Source organism: Macrotis lagotis, chromosome 8 (genome assembly GCF_037893015.1).
Source record: "Macrotis lagotis isolate mMagLag1 chromosome 8, bilby.v1.9.chrom.fasta, whole genome shotgun sequence".
Classification (NCBI taxonomy): domain Eukaryota; kingdom Metazoa; phylum Chordata; class Mammalia; order Peramelemorphia; family Peramelidae; genus Macrotis; species Macrotis lagotis.
The window spans coordinates 45,991,712-46,011,296 of NC_133665.1; the positions used below are offsets into that span (position 1 = coordinate 45,991,712).

General features: G+C 37.1%; 1 protein-coding gene across 2 annotated transcripts in view; it reads left to right on the forward strand.

Annotated features, from left to right (window-relative positions):
* The window catches only part of SLC5A11 (solute carrier family 5 member 11), a 73,954-nt gene that overhangs the window by 44,430 nt on the left and 9,939 nt on the right, over positions 1-19,585 (forward strand). For both annotated transcript variants that reach the window (XM_074196807.1, XM_074196808.1), the window contains exons 10-14: positions 10,210-10,415; positions 14,775-14,910; positions 17,747-17,854; positions 18,279-18,429; positions 19,018-19,186. In XM_074196807.1, coding sequence (XP_074052908.1) covers positions 10,210-10,415; positions 14,775-14,910; positions 17,747-17,854; positions 18,279-18,429; positions 19,018-19,186 — 770 coding nt within the window. The remainder of the gene's footprint in view (positions 1-10,209; positions 10,416-14,774; positions 14,911-17,746; positions 17,855-18,278; positions 18,430-19,017; positions 19,187-19,585) is intronic.

A 19,585-nucleotide genomic window follows, 5' to 3' on the forward strand; every position in this document is an offset into this window, starting at 1 on the left:
TTATAAAATAGTATCTAAATATTATCCTTCATTCTTAGAGAATATATGCCTTCTTCATTCACCTCCAACATTTATTTCTAGGACCATACTTTTCACTCCACACAAGGATAGGTCATGCCATCATCCCAAATTATTATACTTTCAGGATCTAGAATTCTGAGATTCATCTCAAAGGCTATCACCTTCCATCTTTTAGTCTCTCCCTCTGCCTTATACTTCCTAAATCTATTCTTCATGCTCCCCATGAGCTTCGGTCCTTTTACTTCTTATTCTCTTTCTATCACCTTTACGCTGATGTTCTTTTCTGCTCTTCACACTCTTGGCCTTTTCTTTGATCCATTTGACTTTGATGACCAGTGAACCTTTAAAAACCTGCCCCTTGCTCTTCTATTGTCACTCTTATCTGGCTTGAATCTAGTTGGATTACTCTCTTTATCCATTTTCTCCATTCCTCATAAATGTGGGGTTGAATGCTCCTAGAGAAAGGCTCACAGCTTAAGTTTACTCCAGTTTATGTTACGTATGTTAATTAATCTCAGTTGTACTCCAACTGCTGAACCCTTTCTTCTTCCTAACTATTCCAAACATTCCCTTTCTTTACATCTCTGACACATCTCTCTATACTCTCTTATATCTCCCTTAGAGGAATTTGCCTCTTAATTAGCTGAGGCCATTGAGATTAGTGAGTTCCCTTTTCTTCCTATTCTGTATCCCAGACCAGTAGTATCCAACTGAAATAGAAACAGACTCTTGAAGGCTAGGGCAATTAGATAGAATAGTTAGACCTAGAATCAGGAAGACTCACCTTAATGAGTTCATATATGGCCTCAGATACTTATTAGCTGTGTGACTCTGGGCAAGTCACTTCACTTTTTTTTCTCAGTTCTTCATCTATGATATGAGTTGGAGCAGGAAATGGCAAACCACTCCAGTGTCTGCCTGGAAAACCTCAAATGGGGTCACGTAGAGTAAGACCTTACTGAACAACAACAACAACAAAAATTATGTTTTTATTTGTTTTGGTAAACATTTCCCAGTTATATTTCAATCTGGTTTAGTCTTCTCATTAGTTTTGCTGGCCACAGTTTGGAACTTCTCCCTCAATCCCATTCTCTCCTCCTTTATCCCATCTTCTGTTGATAAGGCAGCCCTTATTTATGCCAAATCCAACTCTTCCATTGTGTTCTTAATTCTATATCTCCTTTTTCTTTTGGAAACTTGTCCTTTTAGATCTTAGATCATTTCTTCTCTTTCCTAATCTTCATCCTCACCTTGTCTGCTTGCTTTTCCCCAGTCATATACAAAGATACCAAGGTTTCCCCCATATTTAAAATGCCTGCAAACAATCCCACCATCCTTTCAAGCTATTGTTTTATGTTACTTCTCTCTTATATAACCAAACCATTAAAAGACTTGTTTATAATCTTTACCCCAATTTCCTGACTTTGTATTTACTTTTCAGTCCTTTGCATTTTGACCGAAAAATCTCTTCCCCTCACTCCATTGTAAGGGCCCTCCAAGATGACCAATAATACTTTAATTGCTAGATCAAATGGCCTCTTCTCAGTCTTCATTCTTCCTGATATTTCTGATTCCCTACTCCTGGACATTCTCCCTCCTTGGATTCCATAATACCACTCTCTCTTGGTTCTCCTCTTATTCATCTGATCATTCTTTCTCAGTCTCCTTTGGTGGATCCTCATCTTTTTACCCACCTGCTAAATGAGAGCATCTCCCTAGGCTTTGTCCTGTGTCTTCTTTACTCTCTATCCTATCTTACTTAAAGATTTCATCAGTTTTCAACTGTTCACAGATAATGTCTTACCTGACCTTCATTTCTCTCTTAAATTCGAGTTTTGTGTTTTTAATGTGGGGTTCATGAAATTAAAAAAAATTAATGGAATTTTTGATAACTTGTGTTTCTTTCCTTTGAAATACTTTATCTTTTATTTTATGCATCTAAAAACATAATTCTGAACAGAGTTCTGTGGACTTCACCAGACTTCCAAAGGAATTTTTGACACAAAAACTGTTAAAATTCCCTATTTTTAGCTACTAGCTGTTCTGCCATTTTTCACTTGTAACTTAAATACAATAATACCTTCCTTAGACAAACATGATCATAGCGATCCTAACCTTTCACAAACTGTCATCTGATACAAATAATCATCCTCAGAATCTTCTCTGTAAAAGTCATTTTACTGGGAATATTACATTTTTTTTTTTTTTTTGGTTTTTGCAAGGCAGTGGGGTTAAGTGACTTTCTCACAGTCCCACAGCTAGGTAATTTTAAAGGGTCTGAGGTTGAATTTGAACTCAGGTCCTCCTGACTTCAGGGCCGGTGCTCTATCCACTGAGCCACTTAGCTGCCCTGGAAATATTACATTTGAAACATTTGCGGGGGAGGGATTTTAAATGGCCTTTAAGAAAGATTGAAAGTAATTGACCCAGGGGCAGCTAGGTGGCATAGTGGATAAAGCACCAGCCTTGGAGTTAGGAGTACCTGAGTTCAAATCCGGTCTCAGACACTTAATAATTACCTAGCCCCTGTGGCCTTGGGCAAGCCACTTAACCCTGTTTGCCTTGCAAAAACCTAAAAAAATAAAAAGAAAAAAAAAGAAAGTAATTGACCCAAAGGATATGCAAAGGCAATTTACAGACGAGGAAATCAAAGTGATCCATAGTCATATGAAAAATTACTATAAATCATTACTGATTAGAGAAATGCAAATTAAAGCTGCTCTGAGGTACCACTTTACACCTATAGATTGACCAGTATGACCAGAAAGGAAAATGTTCAATGTTGGAAGGGATGTGAGATACTAATGCATTGTTGGTGGAGCTGTGAACTCATCCAACCTTTTTGGAAAGCAATCTGGAATTATGCCCAAAGGACAATAAAAATGTGCATACCCTTTGATCCAGCAATATCACTACTGGGTCTGTACCCTGAAGAGATCATGCAAAAGGGTAAAAACATCACCTGTACAAAAATATTCATAGCAACTCTGTTTGTGGTAGCAAAGAATTGGAAGTAGAGGGGGCAGCTAGGTGGCGCAGTGGACAGAGCACTGGCCCTGGAGTCAGGAGTACCTGAGTTCAAATCCAGCCTCAGACACTTAATAATAACCTAGCTCTTTGTGGCCTTGGGCAAGCCACTTAACCCCATTGTCTTACAAAAACTAAAAAAAAAAAAAAAAAAAATGGAAATAGAGTGAATGTCCATCAATTGGGCAATGGCTGAACAAAGTGTGAACAAAATATGTATGTTATGGAACACTATTGTTCTATTAGAAAGCAAGAGGGATGGGAATTCAGAGAAACCTGGAAAGACTTGCATGAACTGATGTTGAGTGAGATGAGCAGAACTAGAAGAACACTGTACACCCTAACAGCAACATGGGGGTGATGATCAAACTTAATGGACTTGTTCATTCCATCAATGCAATAATCAAGGATAATTTTAGAGTTACTGCAATAGAGAATACCACCTGTATTCAGAGAAAGAACTGTGGGATTTAAACAAAGATCAAAGTCTATTACCTTCAATTTTTTTAAAAAGTGTCTTATGTACAATATAATTTTGCTATCTCATATTTTATTTTCTCCTCAAGGATATGATTTCTCTCTCAACACATTCAATTTAGATCAATGTATAGCATGAAAATGTAAAGATTGTCAAACTGCCTTCTGTGGGAGGGATGGGGAGGGGAAGGGAGGATGGGGGGAAAATTGTAAAATTCAAAACCTTACAAAAATGATAGATAGAAACTAATATTGTATATAATTGGAAAACTAATAAAATAATTAAAAAAGAAAGTAATTGACCCATGCAATCATTGATTACAATGAGTCCTGTAGCAGAGTCTATATATATATATCTCTATCTCTATCATCTCTATCTCTATCCATATATATATATATATATATATATATATATATATATATATGTATATATATATATGGTATCTGGAATTTTTGTCCTGGTACCTGGAAAGTCTCACTAGCTACCTAAGGAAAATGAGAAAATGAGAGTAATTTCCGGAAAACATAATCCAGTCCAGTTCAACAAACATTTATCAAGCAATTGTTTGTATGTATGGTCAATAAAGTAATGGAACTTATACAAAGTTTAAATAACTCAAGCCCTCTGCTTTACTAGACTTCTTGCTATCTCCTGGGAAATTGCCAATTGTAACTGAGACAAACAACCAAGATATGTTTCTCTTCCTGCTGTTGCCATGGCAACTGTATTTCTTGGGAGATTGATCATATTGACCTAGGCCAAGAAGTTCCCTCCTTCCATATAGCTCTTTTATTCAAGCCCCCACCTCCTGGCAGGCTCTTTAAATAACCCCCCTCCCCATCTCTGCTACTAAACAGACCAATCATTCAGTCACTCATGAGTCATCATGATGTGAATAAATTATAAAAGGTCCTTCTATTCTTGTCTAAACTCACTGTCCTTTCTTCCACCAGTGCAACCTCAGGACTCAACCCTGAGTCTTTGACATTGCTGAACTTGATCAGCTTCCCTAGGATTCTAACACTTCTTTGGTTTGGCTCCAGAGAACACTGGCTTTTAGCCTCAAGCTATCATGCTTTCTTATCTAACAATTAGAGATCAACAAACTTCTTTATATCTATCTCCATGATGTACCAGACCCAGATCTAAAGACCTTGGTGACCTTCACTAGTTAGCAGATCTCCACTCAAGACATCATGATTTTGGATCTTTTCCTGGATGCTGAGACTTCTTGCATCCCTCAGTTCAGAGAGCTATTGCATCTAATTTTTAAGCATATTTATCCTTTTGTTCTGTTACTTTGTAATTAGATGACAGAATATAGCATAATTTATAGATTTTGAACTGGAAGGAAACTAGTACAGAGATTCTAACCTAGGGTCTATGAACTTTTTTTTTTTAATAATTATTGGGGCAGCTAGATAGTGCAGTAAATGGAGCACCAGCTCTGGAGTCAGGAGGACCTGGGTTCAAATCCAGACTCAGACACTTAATAATTGCCTAGCTGTGTGACCTTGGGCAAATCACTTAAGCCCATTTCCTTTAAATAAATAAAATTTTTTAAAAATTATTTTTAAATGTATCTTCATTTATTTCATTAAATGCTTCCCAATTCCATGTAAAAAAAATTTTTACTGATTTTTTAAAATTTTGAATTCCAAATCCCCTTTTTCCTACCTATCTTCTACTTTGAGAAGGCAAGCACTTTTATATCAATTATACAGATAAAGTTGTATACAATATTTCCATATTGCAAAAGGAAACATAAACAACAATGAAAACAAAATGGAAAAAAGTATTTTCACTCTACATTCAGAGCTTATCAGTTCTCCCTCTGGAAGTGGATAGCATTTTTAATCGTAGGTCCTTTGGAGTTAACTTGGATTATTGTCTTATATCAGAGTATACAAATCTTTCACAGTTGAGTATTCTTTCTTTTTTGTTTGTTTTTGCAAGGCAATGAGGTGTGATTTGCCCAAGGTCACACAACTAAGCAAGTATTAAGGGTCTGAGGTCAGATTTGAACTCCAGTCTTCCTGACTTCAGGGTGGGTGGCCTATCCACCTAGCTGCCTCTGTTGATCATGCTTACAATATTACTGTTACTATGTGCAATGCTCTCCGGATTTTGCTCATTTTACTTTGCCTGAGTTCATATAACACAGCCCAGTTTTTCTGAAATCAGCCCCCTTTATCATTTCTTATAGCACAAATAATATTCCATCACAATCATACATTAGAATTCATTCAGTCATTACCCAATTGATAGGTATTCCCTTGATTTTCAATGCTTTGCTAACACAGAAAGTGCTGCTATGAATATTTTTGTACAAATAGACCCCTTTGGAGCAGCTAAGTGTCGCATTGGATAGAACACCAGCCTTGGAGTCATGAGGACCTGAGTTTAAATGTGACCTCAGACACTTAATAATTGCCTAGCTGTGTGACCTTGGGCAAGTCATTTCAACCCCACTACCTTAAATAAATAAAAATTGGGGAAAAAACAAACATACTTTTTCTTTATCTCTTTGGGATAAGGACCTAGTAATGTTTATTGCTGAGTCTAAGGGTATGTCCTTTCAGCATAGTTCCACATGATTCTACAGAATGGTTGTATTAGTTCAGTACTCCACCACCAATGGAGAGTGTGCTAGATCTGCAAACAGGAAGATTTATTTTCATGATTTCAAATCTGATCTTAGTCACTTATCAGCGTGTGACCCTTGGTAAGTCATTTAACCCTGTCTACCTCAGTTTCCTCAACTATAAAATGAGCTGGAGGAAGAAATGGCAAACCATTCCAACATCTTTGCCAAGAAAACAACAGAAAATGACATAACGACAACAATAAATTCTCTCTATCTTTTGTGGTCAAAAACTTTTCTCTTATCCATAGCTCTGACAGGTACATTTTCCTATGTTCCCCTAATTTACTTATTATATCACCTTGTCTCCATCATTTATACATTTTGACTTTATCATGGCATATGGCATAAGATGCTTGCTTTCTAGTTTTTCCAGCAATTTTTATCAAATGGTGAATTTCTTACACCCCCCAAATCTTGAACCTTTGGATTTATACAACACTAGATTTCACTGGTTATTTGTAGCATATCCTTTATCTATTCCACTAACCCACCATTCTACTTCTTAACCAGTATCAGATTATTTTTATGATTACCATTTTTAATTTAGTTTGGAATCTGGAACTACTAATCCACCTTCTTTAACATTTGTTTTTATTTATCCCCTTTAATATACTTGACCTTTTGTTTTTCTAGGTGAATCTTGTTAAAAAAAAATTTCTAAATCTATAAAATAATTTTTGGTCCTTTAATTAATATGACACTGAATAAGTTAATTTATGTGGAATTGGTATTTTATTATATTGGTTCATCTTACCCATGAGCAGTTAATATTTATTTGATTGTATAAATTTGTTTTTATTTATGTGAAAGGGACCCGTTTATCCCCATTATAGGTAATGTTTATTCTTGGATTTGGATACAAAGGTTCCACTGATTCCTGTGATTTCTAGTGTTTCAAAAAAGAATGAATATTGTATTTTCTCAAAACCTTTTTCTGCTTTTATTGATATAATCATATGATTTGTTGTTTTCATTACTGATATGATCAGTTATACTGAGAGTTTTCCTAATATTGAACCAATTATGCATTCCTGGTATAAATCCCATCTGTTATTATATATATTGCTTCAATCTTCTTGCTAGTATTTAATTTAAAATTTTTACATTGATATTCATTAAGGAAATTAGTTAATACTTTTCTTTCTCTGTGCTATCCCTGATTTGTTTCAAAACCATATTTGCATCATTAAAGAAATATTGTAAGACTCCTTCTTTTCCTATCTTTTTTTTAGGTTTTTGCAAGGCAATGGGGTTAAGTGGCTTTTCCAAGGCCACACAGCTAGGTAATTATTAAGTGTCTGAGGCCGGAATTGAACTCAGGTCCTCCTGACTCCAGGGCTGGTACTCTATCCACTGTGCCACCTAGCTGCCACTCCTATTTTTTCATATAGTATTGGAATTAATTTTTCTTTAAGTGCTAGGTAGAATACACTTGTATTCTATATAAAATACTAGGTAGGACATTATAATAAATATCACAAAGATTAAGCATGGGTGACCAAATGAGATTTATACTAGAAATTCAGATTTATAGTAGAAATTTTATACTAGAAAAAAAACAAGGAAAACTACTAACATAATTGATTATAGCAATAACAAAAGTCAAATGATTATATCAATAGATGAAGAAAAGGCTTCTGACAAAACACGACATTCATTTCTATTAAAAATACTTGAAAGCAGAAGTATAAATGAATTTCATTAAAATGATAAGAAGCACTCACCTAAAACTCTTAACAAGCATTATTTGTAATGGAGATAAGGTGAAAATTTTCCCAATAAGATCAGAAATAAAACCAGTATGCCAATTATTACCTATATTATTCAATATTCTAAGGGAAATGATAGCAAAACAATAAGAAGAATAAGAAATGGAAGAAGTCAGAATAGACATGAGGTACTAAAACTATCTCTTTTTGCAGATGATATAAATTCAGAAAATTCTAGAGATTCAACTAAAAAGTTAGCTGAAACATGAATAATTTTAGCAAAGTAGTAATATATAAAATAAACCCACATAAATCACCAACATTTCCATTTATCTCCAATAAAATTCTGCATTAAGAGGTGATGAGTGATACCACATTTAAAAAAGCTGTAGACAATAGAAAATACCCGGGAGTACACTTGCCAAAACAAACCTAGGAACTATATGAACATAATTATAAAACTATTTAATACAAAGTCAGATTTAAATAATTGGAAAAACAATAATCATTCATAAGTGGACAGAATCAATATAATAAAAATTACAATTCTACTTAAACTTGTTCAAAATGATCCCAATTATATTACAAAAAAAGTTATTTTATTGATCTAGAAAACATAACAAAATTCATTTGGATAGACAAAAATATCAAAGGAATTAATGAAATAAATGTAAAGGAAGGAGATTTAGCAGTACCAGATTTTAAACTATATTAAGGCAGCAATTATCAAAACTACCTAGTACTGGCTAAGAAATAGAAAGGCGAATCAGTGGAAAATTTTCTTTTGTAAATCTGGACAATTTATATTTTTATTAATATTTTTCCATTTCAATTTTACTGGGATATAAGTGAACAAAACAACTTCCAATAAGGGTTGTGGGAAATCTGGGACACTATTACACTGTTGGTGGAACTGTGAACTCATCCAACCTTTCTGGAGAGAAATTTGGAACTACACCCAAAGGGCAACAAAAATGAGCATACCCTTTGACCCAGCAATACCACTACTGGGTCTATACCCTGAAGAGATGATGAAAAAGGGTAAAAACATCACTTGTACAAAAATATTCATAGCAGCCCTGTTTGTGGTGGTAAAGAATTGGAAATCAAGTAAATGTCCTTCTATTGGGGAATGGCTTAGCAAACTGTGGTATATGTATGTATGTCATGGAATAATATTGTTCTATTAGCAACCAGGAGGGATGGGATTTCAGGGAAGCCTGGAGGGATTTGCATGAACTGATGCTGAGTGAGATGAGCAGAACCAGAAAAACACTGTACACCCTAACAACAACATGGGAGTGATGATCCACTTTGATAGATTCACTCATTCCATCAGTGCAACAATCAGGGACAATTTGGGGTTGTCTTTATCTGTATCCAGATAAAGAGCTGTGGAGTTTGAACAAAGTTCAAAGACTATTCCATTTCATTTAGGGGGAAAAAACAGATAAATTATTGTCTGATCTTGTTATCTCTTATACTTTTTGTTTCTTCCTTAAGGATATAATTTCTCTCTCATCACATCAATTTGGATCAATGTACAACATGGAAACAAAGTAAAGACTGACAGATTGCTTTCCGTGGGGGATGGAGGGTGGGGGGAAGGAAGTAAGATTGGGGGGAAAATTGTAACTCAGATAAAATCTTTAATAAAAGAAAAATCAAACAACTTCCAATAATTGCCTTAGTTTTATCTTCATTGATGGTGTATATACTCTTTTCATTTTTTGATGTTGGTAATTTGATTTTTTTAAAAAATCAAATTAACCATTGATTTATCTATTATATTGGGTTATTTTATAAAATCAGTTCCTAGTTTTATTAGTTCTTACTTCTTACTTCCAGTTTTATCAATCTTATGTTTGATTTTTAGAATTTCCATTTGGGGATGTAATTGGCTATTTTTAATGTTCTTTTCCTAGATTTTTTTAGTTGTACACTCAATTAACTGAGCTGCTCTTCCTCTTTTATTAATGTATGCATTATTACTGCTTTGGCTATGCCCCAAAACTTTTGGAATGTTGTTTCATTATTGTCATTCTCTTTAATGAAGTAATTAATTGATTTGTTCTTTGACTCACTCATTCTTTAGGGTTAGTTTTCCCAATTAACTTTTAATCTACGGCTCTGTGGCCCTTTGTTACATGTAATTTTTGTCATATTATGGTCTGAAAAAGAAGCATTTAATATTTCTACTTTTCTCTCTTTGGGTTGACATATGAATTCATGTTTAATCACCATCCTGCAAGCTGCAGGATTAAGTGTAACAGGACTAGAGGGCCAATCTGATTTTACAGGTAATTTAGACCTCCTCTAAATTGCAGGTTTTGCTGCAGTTGGTGGTATGGAAGGACTGAAGAATAAGTACTTTGCAGCTGTGGCCAGCAACCGGAGTGCCAACAACAGCTGTGGGTTGCCCAGAGATGATGCATTCCATATTTTCCGAGACCCTGTGAATTCTGATCTTCCCTGGCCAGGGATCCTTCTTGGAATGTCAATCCCTTCACTTTGGTACTGGTGTACTGATCAGGTACAGGTCAACATCTCTTGTTGGTGTATTCATTATGCATATTTTGATTTCAGCATATTCATTGAATTCTGTGATTTAATGTAATCATTACCAGTCATTATTTGGCTCAGGTTAATTAATCTTTCCTCTGAACTATATATTATTTAAAGAAACCTTTTCTCCTATTTCTTTCTGCTCTTGTCTTCTTGGAGTTCTACTCTTTCTTTTCTTTTTTTTCCTACTTCTTTAAGTTTCCTAATGTTGTTTAAATCAACCTAATATTCCAAGTTTAACAAAACAGGGGAAGAGATGGAGTCATAATTCTTAAAAAGACAGTACGTTTCATTTGGAGATGAACAGTGTTGCATTTTCTTTTTTTTTTTAAATTTTATTTATTTAAGGCAATGGGGTTATGAGTGACTTGCACAAGGTCACACAAGTAGGCAATTATTAAATGTCTGAGGTCACATTTGAACTCAGGTCCTCCTGACTTTAGGGCCAGTGCTCTATTCACTGTGCCACCTAGCTGCCCCAGTGTTGCATTTTCAACACAATTTTACCATCTATGTTAAAATTAGATGGAAAGAAGTCACTTTGGGGGTAGGGGATATTCAAAATAGATATATTTGAAAGCATTTTCTGCAATACTGAAAATGTTCTATGTATTTCTCCAATATTTTAAATTTCTGGTACTGTTGAGGCCTGTGTTTTAAGTTCAGTTCTTCTAAAGTATTCTATAATTAGGGCAGGTAACAGGGACACTGCCCTGGATAGCTGTCATTCTTTTTAGTCTACCTGAGGGCACAGGAACAAATAAAATTAATGTCTCTTTAGCAAGAATAATTAAAATAAAAAGGACCAGGTACAATTTCTCCCTAGTAACCTCTAGGGAAGCAGGCATACCCTCTTTTCCATCTAGTTCTGCTGTCAACCCATCCATGTCCTCAGCAGGCTCTTCATCAGAGGACTCAGTTTTTCTGAAAATAGTTCGTTTCCCTCAGTAACCATAGTTTTGATAAGCTCCTTCCTGCCCTGCCTCTCAAGCGTGTAACTTTCCTAGCAGTGTTTGTGATCTCCAACATGTACTATTTGCCCGAAGAGCAAAAAGTTCTAGTTAAGTTTTTTCTTTTTTTTTTTACATTTTTTTTTAACAAGGCAGTGGGGTTCAGTGGCTTGCCCAAAGCCATACAGCTAGGTAATTATTAAGTATCTGAGGCTGGATTTAAACTCAGGTCTGCCTGACTTCAGGGCCGGTGCTTTATCCATTACGCCACCTAGCTGCCCCATTAAGTTATTTTTTTGAGTGTAATTATAAATGTTATGAATAGTTATTTATTTGTTAAATGTCTGACTTTTAAAAAGGTTGGCTGCACGCTAATATGGCTTTTTAAGTTTGGTTGTTTTTTGAGGGGAGTCAATTTTCACTATCATCTTACTCTGATATCTCTTTGTGGTCTAAAGATGACTCTGGGTTCTTAGAGGCTATATCAGAAAACACAAGCCCAGCCTATTCTGAAACATTGAAAAGACTCCAAATATGAGTCTAGTAATCTAGTCTCTTATCCAATAACTATGTTATTTAAACTAAAGCTATAGGGCAATATTTTTTTTTTAGCCACAGCAAGTCTCAAAATCAATTTTCTAAGTTAGAAAAGGCCTGCAATCTGCCTTATTGGAGGGATTCCCTACAGTGATAAAAATCGTAGTTCTTTGAAATAAATCAAGGGTTAGTTATTTTTTTCCCTGTGGGAACATATCTCTTAAAATTATAATATAAACAAATGGGAAAAATGAGATTTGATTCACAAATACTTACGCATTCCAAAATGTATTCCTAGTACTTTCTTCTTCATACTTCCAGCAAAGATTCATCTACAACTGACTCCAAGGAGAGAGAGAAAAACATGTGGGATTTAGAGGAAAGGAGGAAAGGGCTAAATGGCCATAGGATGAGATTCAAAACAACTCCATGCAAGAATGATTTCAGGTAGATGTAAGAACTATATGATCATTAAGATGAATCCATCACAGAGTGAAATCTGTGTCATCTCTCTAGCTAGACGAGGTATAAAAGGGAAGAAGCCAGTGGTGTGAAACAGACACTGAACTGTTCATAAGGATCCCTAAGGACCATGTATTTGAATTTAAAAACTATATACTAACATTTATTGACATTACACTGTATTTTCATTTATTTATCTATCTATTTCTCTCTCTATTCATTTGGGAGGCAGTTGTGGTTAAATGACTTACCCAGGGTCACACAGCTAATGTGTCACATATCTGAGGTCAAATTTGAACTCAGGTCCTCTTGCTCATGCTGTATTCACTGCACCACCTAGTTGCTCCTTATCTTTAAAAATATTTCTCAATTACATTTTAATCTGGTTCAGTCCCACTCAGGAGTGTTGCTGGCCATGTTCTTGTCACCTCTTATTTAGACAACCATTTATCCTGATGGTTCAACCATCTACCTGCCTAAAAGTGAGAGAGGTGAAGGGAAGGGGAGGCAAATTAGGTAATCTTGTGGGGAGGGGTCCTTCCAGCTCTATCACCTATGGCCTCAAACCCTTTGAATTTTGGTTGATCTCCAATGGGATCTTTGTCTAAAATGTCAGAATACCTCAAAAGATCAAGCTAGTTCTGTGTGACCCTGGGCAAAAAAAGGGAGGGGGGAGGTAGTGTTAATGTGAGCTTCAACTTCATCATAGAAGCATGTTCTTCAGAATATGGAAGGTGATAATCCCTCTGTATTCTGTTCTAATCAGAAAACATCCAAGAAGAATATGATCCATTTTTTGTTATTGTTTAAGTGCATTCAACTCTTCATGACCTCATGGACCACTGTCCATGGGATTTTTTTGGGGGAAAGATAATGGAGTAGTTTGCCATTTCCCTCTCTAGTGGATCTTTTTGTCAGGGAACCAGAGGTTAAATGACTTGCCCAGGTCACATAGTTAGGATGTGTCTGAGGTTGAATTCAAATACCGGTCTTCCTGACTCCAGGTCCAATGTTTTATCTACTAATCCATCAACTGCCTCTACTCAGTGTCCAAGTCTAACACTCTATCCATGGGACCACCTAGCCGCCTCCAATTAAATGTGGACTTATTCTGCTTAAAGCCAGAGGACGAAACTAAAATGAGTAGATGAAGATTCTCTTATCTACTAGACTGCTTTCAGTTCAATTAGAACCATCCAAAAAAATGGAATGGGTTTTTCTGACACTGAATGTTATGTAAGAGTCACTGGATGACCCTCTTGGAAATATTTTAGAAGCAATTCCTTTTCAGTTCATGATTAGATAACTTCTTCATATGCTGAGATTGTGATAATGTCAATAAAAAAATTCATTTCATTTAAAGCTTCTCATTGTCTCTAAGATGAAAAGCAAAAATATTGCTAATAATCCCAAACACCTAACCTTGCAGAACAGGTTGTCCCAAAAGTCATAAGTTTTCATCATTTATTGTTTAAGTAGCCTAAGTTGCAGCAAGACTTTTGAGATACTCTGTATTTAGTGTTGAAATGTGTTTTGCCATGTTTGAAAACAGATGTGTTCACTGCATGTTAAATGCCACAAAGAAGCAAGAGCATAAATATTTCACTAAGTAGGAGGAGACATGTTGGTCACATCTTGCCCTCCTGTTCAGGACTTCCCCTCTTCCCCTCCCCCCAACTTCTAGAGATAGGTGTGGTGGTAGATATATACCTGAATTCAAGATACTTTATTTAACCCTGGGCAAAGTCACATAACCTGTCTGCCTCAGTTTCCTCAACTGTAAAATGATAATTAAAATAGTACTTTCAGTGTTGTTTTGAGGATAAAATATTAAAAGGTGCCTATCAAGCCTAGGGCATTGCCAGTGCAAAGGTATAGGACAACTACAATAGAGCCCATTTTAAGGGGGAAACCCATGAAATAAGACTGGAGAGCTAAGTGGGAGTCCATGATGCTAAGAAGCCTCACATAGTGGAGAGATAATATAGCCACCAAAGGAGAAATTAGAGGACAATGAAGGGCCACAAATAATTAAGAGGTAATATTAATAACTGTAGTGGACAATGAGGGTTCTTTATCATCTTTCTGACTTATACTTTATTGGAGGAGTTGTATGGGAAAAGAGTTAGAAATGATGGAAATGTGATTATTAATAATGTTGACTTAGAAGAATTTTCCCCTAGAGAGGGAACCTCAAACCTCTTTGCCTTCAAGTTCCTTGCCAGCTTGGACGCTGCATTCAGAATAAGAATGAAAAAAGATGGAGACGGTAGCACGCTCATCTCTTCCAGTCCACCTGCATAGACTGCTCAGGCTGAGCAAGCAGCCCCTGACAAAGCTGCTCCCGTGCCCTCCCAAGCGCCCTCTGTGGTTTGCAGGTCATCGTCCAACGGTCTCTCGCTGCCAAAAACCTTTCCCATGCCAAAGGGGGCTCGCTGATGGCTGCCTACTTGAAGGTGCTGCCTCTCTTCCTGATGGTGATGCCTGGCATGATCAGTCGAATCCTCTTTCCAGGTGAGGGGGAGTGGGAGGGGAGCCATGATCAGATCATTGACTGAGGTGATCAAAGAATAAACTTTGGAAAGAGCATGGTATTTGGAGTCAGAAGACCTGGATTCAAATTTCAGCTCTGCTATTAACTATCTGTGTGACACCTGTCAAATAATTTAATATACATGGGCTTCATTTTCTTGTTTGTAAAATGAGAAAGTTGGCATATCTTCAAAGGATAGCTGATGAAGTATGTTACCTACCTACAGACTAAGAGGAGATAAGCACGAAGTGCAGAAAGAGACCAACACTTTCGGACATGGACACAGTGTAGGTTCATTTTTGCTTGACTAGGCTTATTTTTTTATGACATTTCCCTGTACCTCTTTCTCTTTAATGAGGAGAAGAAGGGTAAGAAGGTTGTGATAGCAATAGAAATGAATTTAAATGAAAAGAAAAAAAGAGCCATTGTCATTTTTTTAAATGACATGAGAAGACAATATAAAACACACAAAAGAGGACGAAAGTAAATTCACAAAGAATTAGAGACACATAGCGTAGTTTTTAAAGTAATATGTAGGGGTGGCTAGGTAGTGCAGTGGATAAAGCACTGGTCCTGGAGTCAGGAGTACTTGGGTTCAAATCTGGCCTTAGACACTTAATAATTGCCTAGCTGTGTGGCCTTGGGCAAGCCACTGAACCCCATTGCCTTGCTAAAACATAAAAAACAATAAAGTAATATGTAGAAATTATTGTACATATTTTTAAAAGTCAACAGTCTGGCAAGAAGATTTTGTATAGAATCCTCTTTTTATGTTCTACCGCATGTGAAAAAATGGTCTGTGTTTAAGTTCAGAATACATTTTTTTTTAATTGGAGGGTATGGCCTGACTGCATGATCCTTTAAGGACCTATCCAGCTCTTAATCTATGATTCTAGGAAATTGAATTGGTCTTGAGGTCTTGAATTTCTGTTGCTGGTGGTTGAAATAATTTTTGTCCAGTAGCTTCCCTGAAATAGTGTCACCAACTTTTCTCCAAAAAAAACTACCCCTCATTTTTTTTTATTATATTATGGTCTTATGTAAGTACTAACTCATGGGTGGTACAGTCTCTAGGCAGAAATATACAAGCACATTGGTTTGAAAGCTGCCTGGTCTAGAGGGTCAGGCTAACCAGATTTTACATCTATGAACCAAGAGGGGTGAGATTAGAAAATCTGAAAGGTCTTTTTTTATAATTGATGTTCCTTGAAACTATTTGTCTTATAAGGATCAGAAAAGTTAGCTGGAGAAGACTTAAGAGATCATCATAGCCAAACTCCTACTGAAATATTTATTGGTTCATTCATTCATCCAAATTTCCATGTACTGTACTAGCTATTATTGTTGTTCAGTTGTTTCAGTCATACTAGACTCTTTGTGAACTCATTTGGGGTTTTCATGACAAAAATACTGGAATGGCTTGCCATTTCCTTCTCCATCTCATTTTATAGATGGGGACACAAACAAACAAGGGCATTTTGGGTGTAGGGAAAAGAATAGACAGATGTGCAAAAACAGGGAAATGTAGGACTCATTTGAGGGATAGTGAACAATCCAGAGAGAATAGAATGAGATCAGATCATAGAGGGAGGTCAGAGCTTTGGCTGGCAGTTTAAGGAGTTTGCCATTTCATACTTTAGAGAAGGGAGGAGAGAGGAGAGGAGAATAAGCATCGTTATTATGCCTCCTAAAGGGCTAAACACTTTAGATACTATCTCTTTTAATCTTCACAGCAATCTTCACATAGTTAATCAATAGTTGAAGCTGGATTTGAACTTGGGTTTTCCTGACTCTGGGATCAGTTCTCTATTGACTGTGCCACCTGGAGCCCTTTAAGTTACCGGGGAACCTTTAAAGGTGTTTTGAGTAGAATGACTTGATCAGAGTGATACATGGGCAGGTGGCAGGGTAGAGAAGGCACAGTGCAGAGAACTCCATTCAGCCTAACAGTTAACCATCCTTCCTAAGTTACTTTGTATTTATCTAGTACATAATGGAATTGGTTCATCTTGTCTTTCTGGATAAAAATTTGCTTGAGAGCAGGGATTGATTCTTTTTGGTATTTTCATTACCTGGTATGGTGCTTGCTATATAGTAGATGCTTACCAAATGCTTGTTTATTGACTGTTTCATACTAAAAAAAGCAATCATTGGAAAATTCCTGGGCAGGTTCCCACAACCCTTGCCCATTGTGTTGGCAAATAGCAGACATGGCCAAACTCCATATATGAGGTTCAAAAACTTCTTTTTACCTTAGAGAACAGAATTCTCTAAATATGGCTCCATTTCCAGCCCAAATTCTTCTAAATATTAAAAGAATGGTGCAAAAGCAAAGGGAAAGATTTCAGCTATTTCTACCCCTTTTTTCCCCTTCAGTTCTGATGGGGAGTCAGGAGACTTGGGTTCTATCTTTGGCCTACTATTTTCAGAATGACAATCAGAGCTCTATCTGGATCATCACTATAAGATTGGTCCTGGATCCATAACTTTGTCAGGCTAATGTAAGTGGGGACAGTGACATTTGGCTGGTACACTAGACCTCCTCCTCAGAGCACGGAAAGATTAATGTCGTGCAGAATAGAAATTTCCAAAATCCCTCTTACCTGATCTTCATACCATGCCTGTGAGATCCTTGGCCTAGAGATCATTAGTATTCCCCTTTTACAAATGGAAAGGTTAAGCCACAGGCTTGAAAGGCATTCTTTCCTCACCTTATAGTATTTCATCCACATTTATGGATCTGCCCAGAACTCAAGCTGCCTAAACCTTTGCCACACCATGTCTATCTAGCGCTTCCCCGTATGTTTTCCTTCACAGATCTGATTGCCTGTGCCACCCCTGAGATCTGCCAGAAAGTCTGTGGCAACCCTGCGGGATGCTCTGATATTGCATATCCCAAGCTTGTTCTGGAGCTCCTGCCCATAGGTATGGGGACTTCCCCCAGTGAAGACTAGGACAAGGAGGTGGGCTCTTTTGCTTGATTCTGGGTCCTGGTTATAGATTAGTCTAAACTCCATCCTAACCTGCACTCAACTTGTAAGTATCATTTTCTATCTAAGACAAAGACACTTGTAAGTATCATTTTCTATCTAAGACAAAGCAAAAGGCAGATGATAAGCCTAGTGGCCTCATCCTAAGAGGAGCTGATTAAGGTCTCTCCTATCTTCCCAAAGGACTCTCTACCTACTCCCCATGATGGTAGGGGTTGCTAAAAGTAGGGCTTGGGCCTCTGGCTCTTGCCAGGGCCTGGGGGCTGTTAGAGAAGTAAGGAATGGAAGAAACCTGGAGAGTAATAGCTGTAACCAAGAAGGAACCTGTGTTCCACTGTGGTCTTTCCTCTGCCTCTCAGGGCTCCGGGGACTGATGATGTCCGTGATGGTAGCTGCACTGATGTCCTCCCTCACCTCCATCTTTAATAGTTCCAGTACTATCTTCACCATGGACCTCTGGCTCCATTTCCGGCCCAAATCTTCTGAATGGGAACTCATGATTGTGGGCAGGTGAGGGGGTGATGCTGACCTCACCCCACAAATCCTGACCCTCATTGAAGTCTTTTAGCCTTGTTGGAAGGAGAGAAAGGGAGCAATCCATGCTGGATGGGAGGTTGGAAACAAAACTGAAAGATATAGTAACCAGTTTCAGGTTCCTAGAGATAGAACCCAAAGAGGAATTTTTCTATCATGATTGAATGGGAACATTTAGCAGCCCCCGCCATCATGGAGTGGGTAGAAGGGAGTTCTTTCAGGCATAGGGAAGATCTTGTTTATGACTAGGAGACAATCTTAGGTTGCAACCACTAACCATGAGAGAGGGAGAGAACAGAGACTAAGAGATATCTGCATCTTCACATTAAAAACTACATAACTTGTAAAACAGATGAAAATACCTTGCAAATAAGCACCTCTAACCCAGATTTGGAAGGTGCCATGATACCACCTCCCCACTCTTCCCCACTTCACCTACTATTATCTTGATTTCCAAGATCTCTGTCTCAGTGGGTAGGGGAAACCTTTCCCCACTGATGGGCAATGGGAGTGAAGGGAGAACTAACACTGGGCCTTTCTCTGGGTGGGGCCTGGCTGATCCAGGGTGTTTGTATTGCTGCTGGTTGTGGTGTCAATCCTCTGGATCCCGTTGGTGCAGGCAAGCCAAGGTGGCCAGCTCTTCATTTATATCCAGTCCATCAGCTCTTACCTGCAGCCTCCAGTGGCCATTGTTTTCATCTTGGGCTGTTTCTGGAAGCGAACAAATGAAAAGGTATAGTTTATAGAATCTGCATTTGTAGAATTGTCTAATGTCAAAGTTGAAATAAAGTCTAAGAATGTCAAATGCAGCCACTAGAAAAGGCCCCTTTGCACCCAGAATATCATAGCTGTAACGGAGATGTTGGGTCTAAGAACTGTTGGGTCTATCAAAACTGGAAAGGACTTAAAAAAAATAGAACTTCTGAATAGGAAGAAACCTCCATAAAGCACCAGGATTTTCAAAATTGGAATGGATCTCAGAAGAGATTATCTAATTTAATCTATATCTAAAAAAGTAGTTCCCTTAATGACCTACTTATCAAGTGGTTATCTGACCTTGAAGACTTTTTCACATCTGCCCCTCCCTTCAAAACTTTGCAAAAGTTTATATTTATTTTGTATGTCATATACA